Raw genomic sequence first — 21,111 nt, forward strand, 5'->3', positions numbered from 1 at the left:
TACATACAAACACGTGAGTGCACATACACACTTCGGAATAGCTGAAGTGTCAGGAGCTTCTGCTGTGGGGAGGAGAACACCCTCAGCTATCAGACTAGAGCACCACCCCCTGGTATTTGGTGATAAGTATCTCAAGAATTTAAGAGATGATGGGGACAGTGAAGAAAGAGTAACTGAGGTGGACGATCGGCCTTTTATTGTTGAATGACAGAGCAGGCTCAAGTAGCTGCATGGCCTACACCTGCTCCTAATTCTTCTATTCCTAGTCATTTATTTCATCCATTCAGGAACCCAGTTAATGCAGCCAAAACACCGCAGGAAATCGGCCAAGGGAATATTCTATCGAGACCTTATATATTGCTTCTGATGTTTCGAGGCAACAGCAGCATTTACAACATTACAGCAATGTGAGGCCACTGTCAAACACTTGAAGATCAGCAGCTTTGCCACTCGCTTGTAGTTCTAACTGGTGTCTCTCAGATCTGTCAGTCCTTTTCTATTCCCTCTCCCTGCTCCTCCCACACAGAAATCCATCCTTCAGTATGTGCAGGGAGAGCTGCTGACAGTATCACTTCCTTTGTGCCTTTGGCAGTGAGAGATGGTCGAGGTGAGAGCCCTTCACTCAGGGGCCTACCTTTCTCTTTGGCATTACGGCAAGTTAACCCGGTGACCCTGACGGTCAACCAGGGAGAGAGTTGCTGCGGGGACAGCAGTTCAGCATTTCTGGGAAGTTGCTGAGGGATTTTGGGCAGATCCTATGGCGAGTGCCGGCTTCCAAGTGGTGGGATTCGTCGCTGGCTTGGTCGGGTGGTTCATGGCCTGCGTTGCTATGGCGATCCCACAGTGGAAGATCTGCAACCTCGGCGGCAGTACGATTCTGACAGTGGAGGAGGGCTGGGTGGGGATCTGGATGAGCTGCATCAACGACAGCGGGGGTCTCCTGAGCTGCGATGTGTACGATTCACTGCTAGCCCTGCCATCTGACCTCCAGGCAGCCCGGGCCCTCATGTGCTTGGCCGTGGCATTGGGCATTTTCGCTGCGGTGGTGTCATGCGGGGGCTTGAAGTGCACCAAGTTTGCCAGGGCTGAGGAGAGGTTGAAAGCCTCACTGACCATAACTGGAGGGATTTTATTTATCGTGGCAGGAATATGTGTCCTGATTCCTGTCTCCTGGACTGCTGCCAATATCGTGGCTGATTTCTACAACCCGCTTGTGCCCATGTCCATGAAGACAGATCTGGGAGATGCCCTGTTCCTAGGCTGGGGCTCAGCTTTTGTGCTTGTCCTAGGGGGGAGCATCCTCTGCTGCTCATGTCCAGCAGCCAGTGAGCACAGTGAAGGCTACGTGAGGAATTGTACTCACTATCAGCTCACAGCCCCTGCAAACAGGTAATGGTCGCAGACAAAATCCTCAACTCTGTCCTTTCTCACAACTCGGCTCAACAATCTCCTGACTAGAGACCCACAATCTAACTTTTTTAAACTTCAACTCATCCAGATTTCTGCTGCCTCTGTGCTTGCACCAAATCCCATTCATCCAATGCCTGTATTTAATGACTTCCATGTTGAATCCCAATACACTGGAATATTACCATCACTACTCTAAGGCCTCATCCTTCCCAGAACCACCTTGCTCGGTAAAAGATCCTACCTAAATGTAGATTGTTGTTGTTTCTATGGAAGGGTTCACCTGATTCAGTCAGCCATGAGCACCTCAGCAGTAAGGTCACAGTTTGTTATAAATGGAGGATGCCAAATACTCTAGAGTGGGAATTATCCTGGTCAACAATGTCATAAGGTGTCTTTGGTCCCTGGGGCTGAGTTGAATCAAGCTCAAGTTAAACTAGAGGTCTTGCAATTTCAATAATGGAACAAAAATACTTTGGAGTGAGTTACCAAGCTGAAATTTAATTGAGAGGCTCAGGGAGTTTACATTGAATAACAGAATCCAGGGAATGAATTTGAGGCTGGAGATTAATCGAGGAATTCAAGAGGATGAATTGTGGAATAACAGATGTCCAGGAATGAAGTACAGAGTAGAATCTAAACAAGGCATGTAAAAGTTTATGGAGAGTATCAGATATCTGGCAATGGAATGGATCAAAGTAGCAGTGTGAATCCTGACTGAATTTTATTCTTTTGGTCACTAGCTGAGGAACACCATACATTCTTTGCAGATCTCCTCAGAATATTCAAAATAAGGTCAGCTGTCTGAACTCAGACCAGAGGAATTAAATCCAGGATGCTCAGACTCAGTTAAACTCAGTGAGACAGCAAAAGAGGATGATGTTTGCTGCTGTTTGGGGAATCCAGGAAGTTAGCCTGCCAATTCTGCCTTTATTTCTATCACCTACGTAACCTTCGTGAAGCTTTGAGTAAAAATGAAAGCTGTCAAATGCCGACCACAGCACTATGGCTGAGCTGGAGTTTGATGATTGTGAACTGAATATTTTTACAGGGCTTTGTAGAACTTTCTGGAAAGTTATGCCGTCGTTATTCACACTCTGAAATGACCTCTTCATGGCAATGATGGTTAGAACCATCATAGAGGATTGATAAAGGAATGATTATGCAGCATGAAGCAAGATCAGGTGTAGCAGCTATGAATACTGTAACTGATCCCTGTACAATTAGAAGTCTCTTAAACCATCATTCATTAATAGAGACATCTCACTTTCACTCAGAGAAATGTAGTGCTTGATTGCAGGATCACCTCCAAGTCTGGCTTAGTAAATAAATGATGTAAGCGCTGTGCTGTGCCACTGATGTGTAATCCATAGGAATAGAGTCATAGAGATGTACAGCACAGTCCCTTCAGTCCAACTTGTCCATGCCGACCAGTTATCCTAAATTCATCTAGTCTCATTTGCCAGCACTTGGCCCATAGCACTGAGGAGTGTGGAATTGTCAGAGCTGCCCTCTCAGATGGGCTTAAAAAATCTCTTTGTACTATTTCAAAGAAGTCCTGTCTCCTGAAAAATGTTTGTTCCTCAATTAAACATATTACCAGGTCATTAGCACATTGATACTTGTAAGAGCTTGCTGTATGTAAATTAGTTGCCTTGTTTCCTGCATTGCAATAGTGTCTGTGCTTCAGAATTGTTCCATTAACCATAAAGAGTTTTGCAATGTGTGACGGTCAGGTAATGTCCTCTAAAGATGAAAGATGAAAGTTTTGCATTGGGATAGGCATATAAAGATTTGTGTTGAGAGTGTGGTGCTGGAAAAGCACAGCAGGTCAGGCAGCATTCGCGGAGCAGGTGAATTGACGTTTCGGGCATAAGCCCTTCATCAGAAATTCCAGATGAAATTTGGAATTTCTGATGAAGGGCTTATGCCCGAAACGTTGATTCACCTGCTCCTCGGATGCTGCCTGACCTGCTGTGCTTTTCCAGCACCACAATCTTGACTCTGATCTCCAGCATCTGCAGTCCTCACTTTCTCCCACATAAGGATTTGTGTACATTTTGTGTATATCCATGATTATATACACACATCCTAATTTGCACTAATTCTGGTTCTTCTGTAATCCTGTGTTATCTGACTTCTAGCTAAGTAAAGTTTCTGTTCACAAATTCTTAACCCTCCATAGTCTCATCCCTTTGTAACTTCCTCCAGTGCCACAACTATCCATGAATCCAGCATTTGTCCAACTGACATGCCCCTTATGAACACCCAATTTTTGATCACTCCACCAATGGCTACTATGCCTTCAGCTTTCTAGCTCCCAGCTTTGAAATTCACACACATTCCCTCCCAACCTCTTTACCTCTCTCTTCCTGAAAATTGTTCCTTTAAATCTCCATATTTGACCAACCTTTGGTCACCTAAACAAACATATCCTTGTGTAGCTTTAACTGAAACTGAGTCTGGTAGTGTTCCCTGTGAAGTGACGTGGGACATTTTGTTATATGAACAGTAGTTGTGTGTACATATCTGGAAATAAACTAGTATTTTCATTGAGATGTTTATTTCAATAATTTCACATGATGATTTATTTGTAAATCCCAGGATCAACATCTGAATCTGCGTTTATGATTCTACAATATGGACCAGGAAGCATATTCAGAATTCCTGCAAAATTCTCTACCCAGACAGTTTTGAGGATTAAAGAGAAATCATCAAACTCTATTATGAAATATATATATAACAGACGTAATGAAGCTGTGCAGAGTGACCTTTACTCAGATTGATCGCCAACTGGTCCAAAACGGAAACTGTTCTGCTTTCTAGAACTGAAATCTTCTAAACCTGATAAATGCAATGTGTAGGTGAATATCTCATTTTACTATGATTGTCACTGCCCTGACCACTGGTGTGAGTGGAATATAGTGTTACATATTTTTATGGCAGTATTTTTGGAATGAATTGTTTATTGGAAATTTATTTTAAAAATTGGCAGTGACAACTTTAAATCCATTGCTTCTCACTCATCCTATGTAAATATGGAAGCAGGTCAGAGGCTGGGAATTCCGTGCGTTGGTAGGTTGCATCCTGTAACCTCAGAGCACTATCTCCAGAGCACGATTCAGGAGTGTCCTGGCATGCTCTTCTCTTGCCTGGATGAGTATAACTCCAGGGGGCTTGGCATATATTATGGTTCGACATGGAATCTGTTAGTATTTTACAAAAAGGAGGCTATACGGGTTAAGTGATCTGAATAAGTGCATTTATTGGCAGTAAATATATAGTAAAAATGAATTGCACGTTCCTTTGTCTGTTGGGGACTCCCTGAGATGGCTGGTCTGGAGAACTCGGTTCCTGGCATTAGTCACGATCCCAGTCCAAGGTGAAACAAAGTCTCTGATATTGATACCATCTGACGACTGTCAGCACTTTCCCAGACATTCCATTGTGCAGAAAACATCATCCAGGTGACTCCAACTACACAAAAGAATGGTTCCCCCCAGACAATCAAGGTCATGCAGGAAAAACAGGCTGTCCTTATATTAGGATTGGAATTTTCCACTTGTCTCCAATTGCTCATTCTCATGTCAAATTAACCTTTAACGAATAAACCTGAGTGGTCTGGTTTGAAGGCATCATTTTTTTTCAGGGTACTACTACAGCACCATTCAGAATGAAGGACGGGGATTACATGATTGGTACCCCATCTATCACAATAAACATTCACTCCCTCCACCACCAATGCTCAGTAGCAGCAGTGTGTACCAGCTACAAGATGCACTGCAGAAATGTACTAAGGCTCCTCTAACAGCACCTACCAAACCCACAAAAACTTCTATCGAGAAGGACAAGGGAGCAGATGTATGGGATCACTGCCACCTGTTGCAGCAGAGGGGTTGAATTCAAGAGTCGTGAGGTGATGTTGCAGCTGTACAGGACCTTGGTAAGGCCACATTTGGAGTACTGTGTGCAGTTCTGGTCGCCTCACTTTAGGAAAGATGTGGAAGCTTTGGAGAGGGTGCAGAGGAGATTTACCAGGATGTTGCCTGGAATGGAGAATAGGTCGTACGAGGATAGGTTGAGAGTGCTAGGCCTTTTCTCATTGGAATGGCGAAGGATGAGGGGTGACTTGATCGAGGTTTATAAGATGATCAGGGGAATAGATCGACAGTCAGAGACTTTTTCCCCGGGTACAACAGAGTGTTACAAGGGGACATAAATTTAAGGAGAAGGGTGGAAGGTATAGGGGGGAATGTCAGGGGTAGGTTCTTTACCCAGAGAGTGATGGGGGTATGGAATGCGCTGCCTGTGGGAGTGGCAGAGTCAGAATCATTGGTGACCTTTAAGCGGCAATTGGATAGGTACATGGATAGGTGCTTAAGCTAAGACAAATGTTCAGCACAACATCGTGGGCCGAAGGGCCTGTTCTGTGCTGTATTGTTCTATGTTCTATGTTCTATTGTTCCCCTCCAAGCCAATCACCATCCTGACTTGGAAGTATATTGCCATTTCTTCAGTGTCGCTGGGTCAAAATTCTGGAACTTGCTCACTCAGGGCATTGTGGGCCTACCCACAGCACATGGACTGCAGAGGTTTAAGAAGGCACCACCGTCTTAAGGGTAACTAGGGAGGGGCAATAAATATTGGCCCAGCCAGTAACGTCCATGGCATTAAAGTGAATCAAGAAGAAAATCCTGAGGATATAGTTTGCTTCTCCAGAACCAATGTTTAAGCTTACTAAAACCAACCACAAGGAATTCTGCTGGCCCATGCTTACAATGTAGTGTTATTGAGATTTAGGACTGGAGCTTTACCGGCACATGTGGCTCCTACTGCCTACATTCAGTGTGGATCCTTAGCCTGCACAGGCAAAAGGTGGGACCTTGGAGGGGATTTTCGAGCAATACCACTGACCGTTTTGGTCGATGTTGAGACAGCAAGAGGATGGAGAGGTGTTGCTGTGGGGGCTTTGAATACTCCAGTTGTGCAATTCATATTGTGAGGTAGACAAGCAGAGATCACAGCAAGCCTGGCGTTATCAGGAGGTGAGTCGTGAAGAAAGGTTTATACCTGAAATGTCAACTTCTCCACCTCCTGATGCTGCTTGGCTTGCTGTGATCTTCCAGCCTCCTGCCTGTCTACTTTGGATTCCAGCATCTGCAGCTTTTTTTGTCTCTATCCATGTTGTGAGGGCCTCCATGTTGTGAGGGCAGCGATTGTTGAGGTGCTTCTGTGGGCCACAAAGTAGCCAAAAAGAAATGTTAATTTATGTTTTGGCTTACCCATCTCCACTTAGTGATGTCCCTGCTTCTGGAAATATCTTACGGTGAGTGGGATACTTTCTGCAACCATTTTACCAACTGTCTGTCCCCAATCTGATTTGGGTTGGTATAATTCTCATTGAACTCATAAACAGAACCAGCCGATGCCACGAATCAACATGCTACCCTCCCATTATCCATTTCTGATTGATCCCCAATGAAAATAAATTAAAAGGATCCCTTTTTAAATGGTTGTAAGTGCATTAAGTAAGTTGCATTTGGAACACTGTCAACCAGGTTTACAGAATCTGCAGGTCCATTTTGCAAAACTGCCAGTGGTTTAACGTGAGCTGGCAAACTCCATCAGGATGGTGAATATGGGACGTTATATATCAAATTGACAGCGGTAATCCTTTGGGGCAGAGTTAAAGGAAATTGGATAGAAGATGAGCAAATGTCTTCATCAAATGAGAATTGACCATGAAATGCTTAATGAGACAATGCAGAGAAATCTCCATTTAAACTGTTCTTAATATCTAACTTACCAAAAATGCAATTGTGCTACTTCAGTTCTATTCAATCCTCTTTTTTTTTCCCTGGAGAGAAGAAGCTTTGGGAGGATAAATCCTACACAAGTCATGGAATGGGATTCCCTCCAGCAATGAGGGAGATCAACCTAGCGGATAGAGGGCCAAATGTAAGAACCTTTAACCAGGGCTTCCATTCATGCAGAGAATTCTCCTATTGAAAGCAGTGCATGCTAAAATGGAAAGTTATCCATCTCCTGAAGGCCAGCGATAATGTTACCAGTACGTGAAGAGGAGAAAGTATTACTGGGAAAGTGGATATCATTGTCTTAGATTACAGCCTGATTTCAGCTAAGGTGCTCATAGCAGGATTAAAGAATGATCTTTGCCAGATGCTGTCCAAAGAACTCATTATTTGATATCAGATCACTCATACATATCACAATTGGAGGGCAGTAATATTTTAATAGAAGTACTAATTAACCTGTCTAAGATTATCATTAAAACAAAGGAGTTTCTGATTGGGACATTAAGAATTTGTTTGAAATGCACGATATGTCCTGCTGGAAGAGTCTGTGAGGGGTAGCCCGGGAGTTGTGACTTGGAAAACAGGAAAAAGGTAACGTTTGCAGAATGAAGAGTGTGATAGACACTTAGAACACTCTGCTGACTTTAAGTACTTGGTGGGTTTTGTTCTAGATTCAGGATAGTCTTAGAGTGGCACCGTGGCTCAGTGGTTAGCACTGCTGCCTCACAGCACCAGGGTCCCTGGTTCAATTCTAGCCTTGGGTGGCTGCCTCTGTGGAGTTTGAAACTTTCTCTGTGTCTGCGTGGGTTTCCTCCCACAGTCCAAAGATGTGCAGGTCAGGTGAATTGGATGCTAAATTGCCTATAGTATTAGGTGCATTAGTCAGAGGGGAAATGGGTCTGGGTGGTTACTCTTCGGAGGGTCGGTGTGGACTGGTTGGGCCGAAGGGCCTATTTCCACACTGTAGGGAATCCGATCTTTCCCAGGAATGTCCCTGAAGAGGATTTTTATATATCCATCTTTTCTCACCTTCTTTTCAAGTTAGATGGAGGCTTCAGAATTGATTGCCTCTAGTGTTTATGTGCATTTTGCTTGTGGTTATTGGATTCAGCTTTTGACGAAGGGCAGAGTGCATAAGTAAATGAGGGAGAAAGGAATAGGGAGGTATGTTGATGGGGTGAGATGAAGAGAGGAAAGGAGGTGTCTATGATAGCTAACAAAGAACTATTGGGCCAAATGTCCCGTTTCTGCTCTGTAGAATAATTATGTTGATGCAGGTGATATGTTTATTAATTCTTCAGAGTTAAGGTTACATCAACCATTATATAAACCTGCCGATCAGGAAGATCATAATTCTGAGTATTTTCTATATGTGGCAGAGATACTTTTCTTCCTTTGTGACATCATAACAAAAATTACAACTTAAGAGAACAACATGGAAATAGTTTTCACTCCATTACAGAATGGACTTTAAATGGGATGGGGGACTGAATTTACCCTGCAGATCACCAAGTTCCCAGGTTTACATGACAGCCCTTATTTACTTTTGCATTAACTGATACCAGCCAGGCTTTACCAGCTGTTGGGCAACGGCACAGGAAATTGATTGGAGTTGGCCCTGGATACTACCAGAGAGAAGTGATTTGAAAGTGAAAGTGGACTTGGCTGTTCTGTAAGTGTTCTCTACAGTCCAATAGCCAGCTGTCATTCACAGCCTAGCCTCAGTCATAGAGTCATGGAGATGTACAGCATGGAAACAGACCCTTCAGTCCAACCCGTCCATGCCGACCAGATATCCCAACCCAATCTAGGTCCACCTGTCAGCGCCCGGCCCATATCCCTCCAAACCCTTCCTATTCATATACCCATCCAAATGCCTCTTAAATGTTGCAATTGTACCAGCCTCCACCACTTCCTCTGGCAGCTCATTCCATGCCCGTACCACCCTCTGCGTGAAAAGGTTGCCCCTTAGGTCTCTTTTATATCTTTCCCCTCTCACCCTAAACCTATGCCCTCTCGTTCTGGACTCCCCGACCTGAGGGAAAAGACTTTGTCTATTTATCCTATCCATGCCCCTCATAATTTTGTAAACCTCTATAAGGTCACCCCTCAGCCTCCGACGCTCCAGGGAAACAGCCCCAGCCTGTTCAGCCTCTCCCTGTAGCTCAGATCCTCCAACCCTGGTAACATCCTTGTAAATCTTTTCTGAACCCTTTCAAGTTTCACAACATCTTTCCGATAGGAAGGAGACCAGAATTGCACGCAATATTCCAACAGTGGCCTAACCAATGTCCTGTACAGCTGCCACATGACTTCCCAACTCCTGTACTCAATACTCTGACCAATAAAGGAAAGCATACCAAATGCCTTCTTCACCATCCTATCTACCTGCGACTCCACTTTCAAGGAGCTATGAACCTGCACTCCAAGGTCTCTTTGTTCAGCAACACTCCATAGGACCTTACCATTAAGTGTATAAGTCCTGCTAAGATTTGCTTTCCCAAAATGCAGCACCTCGCATTTATCTGAATTAAACTCCATCTGCCACTTCTCAGCCCATTGGCCTATCTGGACCAGATCCTGTTGTAATCTGACCATGAAGAATAATCACTTAAGAGAGCGAATTACTTCTATTTGTGGAACTGTGGGGCAACAAGCCCACTGATATAGCCAAGAAACAATGAGGGAAAAGTGGAATTTTGTTGCTCCTGGATGCGGACACAGTAACACATAGATTTAGTAAAACAAAGAATTATTTTTCCAAAGCACACAACAATGAGGATAGCGAATGTGGTCCCCTTGTTCAAGAAGGGGAGTAGGGACAGCCCTAGTAATTATAGGCCAGTGAGTCTCACTTCTGTTGTAGGCAAAGTCTTAGAGAGAATTGTAAGGGATAGGATTTATGAACATCCGGATAGGAATAATGTGATCAAGGATGGTCAGCATAGTTTTGTGAAGGGCAGATCGCGCCTCACAAACCTTATTGAGTTCTTTGAGAAGGTGACTAAGGAAGTGGACGAGAGTAAAGCAGTAGATGTGGTGTATATGGATTTTAGCAAGGCGTTCGATAAGGTACCCCATGGTAGGCTACTGCAAAAATTACGGAGGTATGGCATTGAGGGTGCATTAGAGGTTTGGATTAGGAATTGGCTGGCTGGAAGGAGACAGAGGGTAGTAGTTGATGGTATAGGTTCATCTTGGAGTGCAGTTACTAGCGGTGTTCCACAAGGATCTGTTTTGGGACCATTGCTGTTTGTCATTTTTATAAATGACCTGGAGGAGGGCCTTGAAGGCTGGGTGAGCAAGTTTGCGGATGATACGAAAGTCGGGGGAGTGGTGGACAGCGAAGAAGGATGTGGCAGGTTACAGGGATATAGATAAGTTGCAGAGCTGGGCAGAAAGGTGGCAAATGGAGTTCAATGTAGCTAAGTGTGAAGTAATTCACTTTGGTAGGAGTAACAAGAAGATGGATTACTGGGCTAATGGTAGGCCACTTGGTAGTGTGGATGAGCAGAGGGATCTTGGTGTCCATGTACACAGATCTCTGAAAGTTACCACCCAGGTAAATAGTGCTGTGAAGAAGGCATATGGCATACTGGGCTTTATTGGTAGAGGAATTGAGTTCCAGAGTCCTGAGGTCATGTTGCAGTTGTATAAGACTCTGGTGCGGCCTTATCTGGAGTATTGTGTACAGTTTTGGTCACCATACTATAGGAAGGATGTGGAGGCACTGGAACGGGTACAGAGGAGGTTTACCAGGATGTTGCCTGGCATGGTAGGAAGATCGTATGAGGAGAGGCTGAGGCACTTGGGACTTTTCTCATTGGAGAAAAGAAGGTTTAGGGGAGATTTGATAGAGGTGTACAAGATGACTAGGGGTTTAGATAGGGTTGACAGTGAGAACCTTTTTCCGCGTATGGAGTCAGCTGTTACTAGGGGACACAGCTTTAAATTAAGGGGAGGTTGGTATAGGACAGATGTTAGGGGTAGACTTTTTACTCAGCGGGTTGTGAGTTCATGGAATGCCCTGCCAGTAGTAGTGGTGGACTCTCCCTCTTTATGGTCATTCAAGCGGGCATTGGACAAGCATATGGAGGTTATTGGGCTAGTGTAGGTTAGGTAGGCTTTGGTCAGCGCAACATCGAGGGCCGAAGGGCCTGTACTGCGCTGTATTTTTCTATCTTCTATGTTCTAACACCAGGTTATAGTCCAACAGGTTTATTTCGAGGTACAGGCTTTCAGAGCACTGCTCTTTCATCTGGTAGCTGATGAAGACGCAGCACTGCAAAAGCTTGTACTTCCAAATAAACCTGTTGGACTATAACCTAGTGTTGTGTGATTTTTAACTTTGCCCACCCCAGTCCAACACTGGCATCTTCCCATCATGGCTTTCCAAAGCAGTTATCAGCTGTCCCTTTAAGTCCATTAGCCTCCATTACGCCTGGAAGATCTCGGGTTAGCATGGCTATTTTGTGTTTCACCATTACTCCCTGAAGATTGCATTCAGGATCCTACAACCTGGAAAAACATTTGGAGTTCCATTTCCCGAATTAAAAAGACTTCTGTCAGTTTTGCATGGGAATGTTTAGGGCATTCTCTAAATTAAATCAGGCAGGAAATTTAGTTCCCTGACTTTCCATAGCTCTTTCCTCTGCCTGTTTACTGCTTCTTAGGAACAGAAAGGGTGCATTAGAAATCCCTTATCTCCTCACTCACATTTCTCATCAAGAGACAAATGTATTGATTCTTTTCAGGTTTTTTTTTCACCCTGGTAATGGATTTGAAAGTGTGTTTGGTTGCAAACTGCATACATCAAGGGGAAAAAAACATGTGTTCATGGCTTCCATGGGGGAAGGCCACAAATGACAAAAAGTTTCAAAATTGTATGTATCTACTGTTGGAAAATGAAGGTATTGGGGAGATCTTTGTACCCAAACAACAGAAAGTTAACATGCAAGGTCAGCAAGCAATTAGCAAAGGAAATAGTATGTTACCCTTCCTTTAAAGAGGTTGAGTTTTTATAGAAAGCAAGTGTTTGTAAGACATTGGTGAGACCACGAAAAGATTGTCTTTGAGGGAGTTTAACAAAGTTTATTAGATTGGTCTTCATAATTGGAAAGTATGTCAATAAAGTGAGATAAAATAGAATGGATCTGTCTTCTCTGGGGTTTAGAACAGTGAGATGCGACCTCCTTGAAATGGATAACATGTTGAAAGGGTTTGCCTGGTTGGTTGCTGAGAGACAATTTCTCCTGATTGAAGAGTCTATAACAAGACATCATAGGGCTGCATTTTTTGCAGAGTTGAGATAACTCTGGAGACCATAAGAGTGGTAGGCAGGACCTAGATGAGCAGCCCATTTCCAACTGATATGATTTTTGTCAGTGTAGTAAATGGGTGAGACGTGAGTTGCAGAGTGTGAAACATGAAACTGGTGTTGAGTATAAATAGGTCCCATTATCACAGTTCCAAGAGTCTTACCCATAATGCAGGAATCACAAAACTATGGAGGAGACAGGAAAATTCTTGACGGTTGGATCAGATCTGTTATTCGCCATGGCCTGAAGTTATTCAAATTCGCAGTCCTTTAAAAAAAGCTAGGCTGCAATGATAGCTTGGTTAAAGTAGATGCATGCTTTGTTGGTGGACTAAACCAATTGACAAATCATCTGGTGTAACTTAAAAAGAATTCCCACCTTTTTCTGCAGTTCTCATTGCTGACATTCCTCATGCATTGTTACTACAGTTGAGCTCATAATGAACTCTTGGTTTATCTGAGCAGAGAGGCTGAGTTCAAATTTTGATTCACAGTTTTAATAGAATACGAAATAATTAGCTGTCTTTGATGTGGTTTTATGAATGAGAGTGTTCTGTTTTTGTGTGTGAAGTGTTTATGGCTGAGAGTGCAATTGGACCGTTAAAAACTTTTCTTTTCCCCGGCTCCTGACCCTGGATGGGTGGCTGTGGAAAAAGCATGGGTTAAAAGAGGTGGCATGGAAGGGACGTGGAGAAATCTGGTGGTATCGTTAGGTAACAAAGTGGCACAAAGGGATATATTGGGGGTGGGGTGTTGGGTGAGGGGGCTTGGGCATAATGTTGAAAGAGGACAAGTAAACAGCCTAACAACCTTTCAAAAAACTGGGTCAAAGTTTCAGAGAATTGAAACAAGCCTTCTATCCAGCCCACCTCAGCACTCACCCAATTCTGATCTGCGTCCAAGGATAACAGTCCAAATTAATCCCCGAATCTCTGCAGTAGAAATTATGAATGATGGGACCCTGTACATTAGAGGATCTGCCAAATTGAGTCATTTCCTAACTCAGTTTATTCACCTCAGCTGTGAACATCTGACCTGGGACGTCAGCATAAAGGTTTGACAGTTTAGGACAGAAATTTCTTACTGTAGAACATTGTGAATCTTTGGAATTCCCTGGGCAATTGCTCAGTGTTCAGTACATTCTAAACCTAGGCCAATAGAGTTTTGATATTGAAGGAGTCAAAGAGGATAGTACGGTAAAGTGTAGGTAGGTGGTCAGCCATTATACCTTGGAAGAACATGCTCAAAGTGCTGTCTGACCTTCTCCAGCTCCTATATCACTCTCATTTCTTATGTCCTTATCTAACAAAAACAGCTCTCGTTGCTTGTTCCCCAGAGGCTGGTGTCATGAGTTGACTGTAATCAGTGATAGCCCAACACTTGGACACTGCAGCCAATATTAACTCACATATTTCAAAATGAAGCAAATAAAATTTGGGTATATACTCAAGGAAACAAATTGAGATTCTATGAATCATTTACATTGGAATTTGTTAAAAGTATCTACAAGTATTTTTAAACAGTCTGTTTGGACATGACACCCACCTGGGACAGATGAGAATTGAAATCAAACCTTCGGGCCCAGGGAATAGTATTAATAGACCAATTAAATCTAGGTGGTATTTAAGAACAAATAGGCTTTAACATTAAAGAGGAATATATTCCACTGCTGTCTTTTTCTTTCTTTACTAATCTCTTTAAAGTTGGAGTCAATCAATGTTAGCTTTTCTAATTAATTGTGAGACATTATTAAAAAGATCTTGCATATGATTTAGTAAATTGTCAGGGTAATTTAATCTGGCTTCACCTTTAAGTGTTGGCAACTGCTTTTAACAGTAAGAGTATCAACTGTTCAATTAAAATTCTATTCGGCATCATTGATTCCCTACCTCTTTGTATTTCATCACCCCCACCCTCCCGAACAGAAATCCATCACCTGGTGACTGAGGCTGATGCAATTTTACAAGTTGCTGCCGACATCATTTAAGCTTTCCCTGGAGCAGAGGGGCCAAACTGCCAAGGTTCAAACTTCTTTATTTTGGTTAAAATACTTCTCTTGTCATTCACTAGCTCTTCATTGGCTGTCATCTGGAATCTGCAGATGTAAACTGGACAATAGCATCCAGTGAAGGATCCTGTGATCAGACTGAACTGTCAAATAGACAGAGAAAAACAGAAAGACAGAGACAGAGTAAGAGACTTGGATTAAGAAGGAGAAACAAGGGAGAGAGAGAGGGGGAGAGAGAGAGTGTGACAGAGGTAGGGAAAGAGAGAGTGAGAAGAGTAGGAGACTGAAAAAAACAGAGTGTAAGAGAAACACAGGTATCAACAGACAGAAGGGACAGACTGAAAGAGACTAAGTATTAAAGAGAACGAGTGTGAGACTAAGCAGCATAGAGACAGAGGGAGAGAGATCGATTCCAAGATAAGTGGAACTGTGACGATCATGGCCAGCACTGTTCTGGAATGTTTTGGCTTCCTAATTGGTGTAGTAGGATGGATGTGTGTCTGTGCGGTTACAGGAATGCCACAGTGGAAGATCACACCATTTATTGGAAGCACCATACTGAATACAGAGATCACATGGGAAGGGATTTGGATGACCTGCGTCTACCAGCAGACATTGGGCCGGTTGGTATGTGATAGCTACGACTCCACACTTGACCTCTCTGGGGATGTGCAGATGGCAAGGGCCCTCATGTGTCTGGCCATTTCCTTGGGACTCCTGGCCATCATGGTATCAACAGTGGGAATGAAGTGCACGTACTGCGCTGGGGATGACAGCAGAGTGAAGGGCTATGCGTCCGTTATCGCTGGCTGCCTTTTCTTCCTGGCTGGCCTGTGTGTTTTGATTCCTGTGTCATGGGTCGCACACAACATTATCACAGACTTTTACAATCCACTTGTGCCAGAGGGTTTGAAGCGGGAACTGGGAGATGCCCTGTACCTGGGCTGGTCTGCCACCTGTTTCCTTGGTATCGGAGGAGCCTTTCTCTGTTGCTCTTACCCTAAAAACAGTGACTGTAGACAAGGCTATCGGAAGAGTAATGCCACAAATCCACCTTCGGTGCCCATTCAGAACCCAGCAGCTTGTTACTCGCTGAAGGAGTATGTCTGAACTCTCCACTTGAACTCTGAATGACATTTTTTGTTTGTAATAGCGACGGGTTTCTGCGATTGTTCTCATTAATTTATTTCACGTTCTTACTGAGTTACAGCCCTGACTGTTTAATGGTTAGAAATAAAAGATTGTTTCTCACAGTGATCAACCACACTGCCTGCTGAGATACTGATCCCTAAAGACAGGACATCTCTAGGACCCATCTCAGTTGGGTAAAGCCTGTAATGACCCTGGCAAATAAAGTGGGGAAAGTAACTATGTACAAAGCACCTGGATTTTTGCTTTTGACAAGGATGCAATGAGTCCTGTTTGAAATGCACACACATGGATGCGAGCGAGACAGAATGAGTTTTGGCATAAGTGCCTCTCTCTCCACTTCAATATTTCGATGATTTGTCTCTAGGTGCAAGTAATCTGAGCGTGGTCAGCAATGATTGTTCTGAAAAGGGTCTGGTATGCTTTTCTCTTGAGTGTTTGCTTTTAAGGTTGAGTGATTCAATAAGCCACTTCCTACGTAACAAAAGTAACTACACTTCAAAATGCACATCATTGAAGTTCTTTAGGACATCCTGATACCATGAAAAGTGCAATGCAAATGCTGAGTATTCTTTCTTCAAAAGGCATTAAAAATGGAATTGAAGTCAGGTGCAGTGCTGACCAGGTAAGGGGCACATGGGAGAATGTCTTCTCTGAAAGACATATTTAGGTTTATTTTTAAATGGCATTGTAAGGAGTTATGGCTGTAGATTATAGACGTAGATGGTTGGAGATATACCAAGAAAACACAAGAATTAATTTTCAGGGACATTGGAAAAAATACATGAAACAACCCTAAATTATTTAAAATTTAAAGTGGAAATTCAGTTTAAAATATCTGGAAACTAATAGCTGGTACAGTAAAGGTGAAGCTGTCAGACATAGCTAAAGTCCAATTGGTTCACTATTGTTTGGTAATGAGGAAAGGAAATCTGCTGTCCATACCTGGTCTCGGCCTATATATGACCCTCCAGTCCCAACACCAATGCATTTGACTCTTAAATACCCTCTGAAGTGGTCAAGGGAACCATGTAGTTAGATCAAAAAAGATAGCATTGTTTTAAAAAGAATGTCCACCATCACCTTCTTTTGTAAATGGGGACATGCATAAACTGCCAGCCTTGCCTGCAACACTCACCTCCTGAGACTGCACTTAAAGTTGAAGAATAAGGGAGCCTTGAAATGGAAGGAAGCTGAGATTTCAACCAGGTTAGGCTTACAGGTCTGACTCTGCACAACATCCAATGGGAATATAAGCAGAAGTCCTAGAAAACTGGAGGAAGAGTCTTAAAATTGAGGCACTGTCAGATTTAGAGTGAATGAAGGTCAGTGAGCACAGAGATGATTTATGAATGAGTTAGTATGGGTAAAAAATAGAAGCAGATGAGCTCACATACATGTGGGTGGTAGGTGGGAGGACAGGCTGATGAATATTTAAACAATTAGTAGCAAAGGCACACATGAGGATGTCAGCAGCAGATAAGCCAGGGGTGAAGTTAAGCAATGTTACTGAAGTGTGAGCAAAATGTGTTGCTGATGGATGGATGGATATGTGGTCAGAAGCTTACTTCACAGTTAAATATCAAGGTTCCAAAGAGTGACACAGCGGCTCAGTGGTTAGCACTGCTGCCTCGCAGTGCCAGGGACCTGGATTCAAATCCAACCCCGGATAACTGTCTGTGGAGTTTGCACATTCTCCCAGTATCTGTGTGGATTTCCTCCAGGTGCTCTGGTTTCCTCCCCCAATCCAAAGATGTGCAAGTTAGATGAATTGGCCATGCTAAATTGCCCATAGTGTTCAAGGATATGTAGGTTAGGTGCATTAGTCAGGGGAAATGTAGAGTAACAGGGTAGGGAATGGGACTGGGATACTCTTAGGAGGGTCAGTGTGGACTTGTTGGGCCAAATGGCCTATTTCCACACTGTAGGGATTCTATGCAATCTGCTTCAGCCCCAAATATTTGCCTGGGGAAAGAATGAAACAGGATTGCATGGGATGTGCAACAGGAGAGACAGCACAAAACAGAGCATTTGTCTTGTCAGTCTACATCAGTGTTTATGCCTCACTTCTGCTTCTTCCCATTTTTCATTGTCCAACTCCATCAGGAAAACTCCCTAACACTTTCTCAGGAATTGGTGGTTGGGAAATGGTGAAAGCAATGGTTTCAATCTTTCTGGTATTTGCATGGCAGAAATGGATGCTGGTCAAGCAGTGTAACAAACCAGAGTCAAGGCAGAAGGATTGAGAGGACTGGTGCTGAGGTCCAGTTGGGGATTTGCTGGTGTCCTTATAAAGCATTCAGAGATAATGTCACTGAGAAATTGCATGTGGGTGAAGAACGGGATGGAGCAATGGATAGGTCATTGATGGAGCAGGAAGAGTCCTTTGCTGCAAATTCTCTGGCTGCAGCTCAACTGGCAAGGACGTTGCCATCTATCAAGGAGACGGAAAATGTAGTTTGTGCTGCAGAACCCACCATTACCTGCGAATGGCTGGTATAGAGTCCTGTCACCAATCATCCTCTCTTGTCTGGGCCTAAGGACCTGTTTGGTGAACAGTGCTGGACACAGAGACAGGAAGAGACACTTGCCTCACCTACAAGATGTAGTTTACTGCACAGCAACAATAGGTACAAATTATATTGGCTGGTTGGACATAATTACTTGGGCCATCAGGAGACAGGGATGACACTTCTGACCCCATCAGGATTTTGAGCAAAACTCCTGATTCTTCCCCCGAGTCATGGAATGTCATTAGATGGGGAAGCTTAATGCAGTGTCCAACATTTAGCATTTTGGAACCATTATGTTATGCAACAGCTTTCAATGTGTAGGGTATCATCCTTAATAAGTGGAATACTGCATTTAACATCAAACACTCCCATGGCATGTACAGTACAGCTTAGATACAGAATAAAGCTCCCTCTATTTCATCAAATAATCTCCAAGCAGATACAGAGTGAATACAGAGTAAAGCTCTCTCTCTACACTTTCCACTCTGGTGATTTACGAGTGAAACTAAATGAGAAGGCACCTGTCTTAATAAGGCGTACTCTATTGCATGATAGTAGTGGTACACGGTACATTGAAGATTAGAGATAATAACTTAGAATATCGGAAGACAATGATGACACATCATCAGAATCTCAGATTAAACTGTTCTCCAGCCAAAGCTGTCTGAAATCATATTGGGTGAGATCTAATGCTGCCTTCAACATTAACTCTTTGTGAATCATTACCCTACAACAAAGAGGAAGTATGATATGAGTATTACGTGATCAACTAAGTTAAATATTGCATATCAAGAAGGTGGAAAATGCAGTTTAACACTTGTCAGAATCACATAAAGTGTCAATATTCACTTTGATAAGTGCCAGCTTGGTGCTATAGCAATGCAGATGGACAGCACGCAGGATTGTGGGAAAACAGGCTTGGATTTGAGAAATGACAACCTCAGTTTTGACCTTGTCGCGTTTACCCCCAGTCTGAACATCTTTTTAGAGGAGAAAGTTCCAGATTTTCATTACCCATTAGTATGCGAAGTGAAGAGACCTTGTACAATTTTTTGTTTTATTGTTTCTGGGGTTTTCCAGCTTGCCTTTATTGATGGGTATCTCCGAAGAAATTTGTGTTCCTGTGCCTAACCAATGTCTTTTTTAAGATTCTATCTCTTACATTATGACAATAAGAAAACCCCTAACAGTACAGCCTTTAAAATATATTTGGGGCAGACTTATCGTTGTGATATTTTAGGATATTATCACTATAATAAGGGCATTAAAACATTTTGCTTCTTGTTAGTTCTGAAAGATTTTACTCCACCCTCTTTCTGATTTTCTCATCTCTGAACTTTATGTGTACTTTTCTCAGATGCTTTCCAAAGTCTCAAAAAATTGCAAGCTTCAGTAGTGGTAGTATATTTTTGGTGGTAGAGATTTGATAGGCTGAAGGGCCTCTTCTCTTCTCTGTAATTTATGATTCTACAACCCAGGTGCCATGGCGGAAAATGAGGCCCCAATTGCCAGCAGTGGGTCTGGCTCAGTGATTTTTACCAGAAATGTTGATTGCCCTCAGGCCATATGGCCATAAGGTACAGGAGCAGAATTAGATCATTCAGCCTGTTGATTCTGCTCTGCCATTTCATATTTTTCTCAACCTTATTCTCCTGCCTTCTGCCCATATCCCTTGATCCTCTTACCAATCGGGAACCTATCTACCTCTGTCAACAGCCTCCTTTAACAAGGAGTTCCACACATAACCAGTCTTTGGCTGAAGAAATTCCTCCTCATCTTAGTTTTAAAGGGTCCTGTCTACGCACTAAGGCTGTGCCCTTGGGTCCTAGTCTCTTCTACCAGTGGAAACATCTTCTCCGTATCCACTCTGACCAAACCTCTCATTATTCGGTATAATTAGATTGTCTACAGTATGTAGACAGGTCCTTCAGCCCAACAAATCTACACCGGCCCTCCAAAGAGTAACCCACTCAGATCTCATTCTCCCTACCCTGTATTTAGATTAGATTAGATTCCCTACAGTGTGGAAACAGGTCCTTTGGCCCAACTAGTCCACACCAACCCTCTGAAGAGTAACCCACCCAGACCCATTCCCCCTAACTAATGCACCTAACTCTATGCAAACTCTACACAGATAGTTGCCCAAGGCTGGAATCAAACCCGGGTCCCTGGCGCTGTGAGGCAGCAGTGCTAACCACTGAACCACTGTACCGCCCCATTTACCTCTGACTAATGCACCTAACACTATGGGCAATTGTGCATGGCCAATTCACCTGACCTGTACATCTTTGGATTGTGGGGGAAAACTGGAGCACCCAGAGGAAACCCAAGCAGACACGGGGAGAATGTGCAAACTCCACACAGACAATCGCCCGAGGCTGGAATTGAACCCAGGTCCTTGGCAATGCTAACCACCGAGCCACCATGCCATCTCAATGAAATACTTCAATGAAATCCCCTCATTCTTCTAAATTTCATTGAGTACAGACCCAGAATCCTCAACCATCCCTCAACCCTTCATCATCAGCACATCCTTCCTTCGATATGGGACCAGACCTGCTCATAGTATTCCAAGAGACATAAAAACTGCAGATGCTGGAATCCAAGTTAGACAAGCTGGAGACTGGAAGAAACAGCAAACATCAAGAGGTGGAGAAGTCAACATTTGGGTTTAACTCTGAAGAATGACCTGACCCTCAACAACTTATCCTTCGAATCCTCCCACTTTGTTCAGACGAAAGGGATAGCCATGGGCACCCGTGTGGGTCCCAGTATGCCTACCTCTTCATCACGTGGAACTGTCTATCTTCCGTAATTACATTGGTACCATCCCTCACCTTTTCCTCCGCTACATTGATGACTGTATTGGTGCCACCTCGTGCTCCCATGAGCAGGTTGAAT

General features: G+C 43.4%; 2 protein-coding genes across 2 annotated transcripts; both read left to right on the forward strand.

Annotated features, from left to right (window-relative positions):
* Window positions 1-757: 757 nt before the first annotated feature.
* LOC140453734 (claudin-7-like) lies at window positions 758-5,327 on the forward strand. Its single transcript, XM_072548692.1, has 2 exons — window positions 758-1,325; window positions 5,206-5,327. The coding sequence occupies exons 1-2, from the start codon at window positions 758-760 to the stop codon at window positions 5,325-5,327; spliced, it is 690 nt and encodes a 229-aa protein (XP_072404793.1).
* Window positions 5,328-14,986: 9,659 nt separating this feature from the next.
* Window positions 14,987-15,658, forward strand: LOC140453735 (claudin-4-like). Its single transcript, XM_072548693.1, has one exon. It carries the CDS (start codon window positions 14,987-14,989, stop codon window positions 15,656-15,658), a length of 672 nt encoding a protein of 223 aa, XP_072404794.1.
* The last annotated feature ends 5,453 nt before the right edge of the window (window positions 15,659-21,111 follow it).

The sequence above is a fragment of the Chiloscyllium punctatum genome, chromosome 27, assembly GCF_047496795.1.
Source record: "Chiloscyllium punctatum isolate Juve2018m chromosome 27, sChiPun1.3, whole genome shotgun sequence".
Lineage (NCBI taxonomy): Eukaryota > Metazoa > Chordata > Chondrichthyes > Orectolobiformes > Hemiscylliidae > Chiloscyllium > Chiloscyllium punctatum.

Coding starts and splice junctions, on each gene's coding strand:
- LOC140453734 (XM_072548692.1), top strand. CDS start 758: ATGGCGAGTGCCGGCTTCCAAGTGGTGGGATTCGTCGCTGGCTTGGTC. Junction 1,326..5,205: donor CTGCTCATGTCCAGCAGCCA/GTGAGCACAGTG, acceptor AAATGTACTAAG/GCTCCTCTAACAGCACCTAC.
- LOC140453735 (XM_072548693.1), top strand. CDS start 14,987: ATGGCCAGCACTGTTCTGGAATGTTTTGGCTTCCTAATTGGTGTAGTA.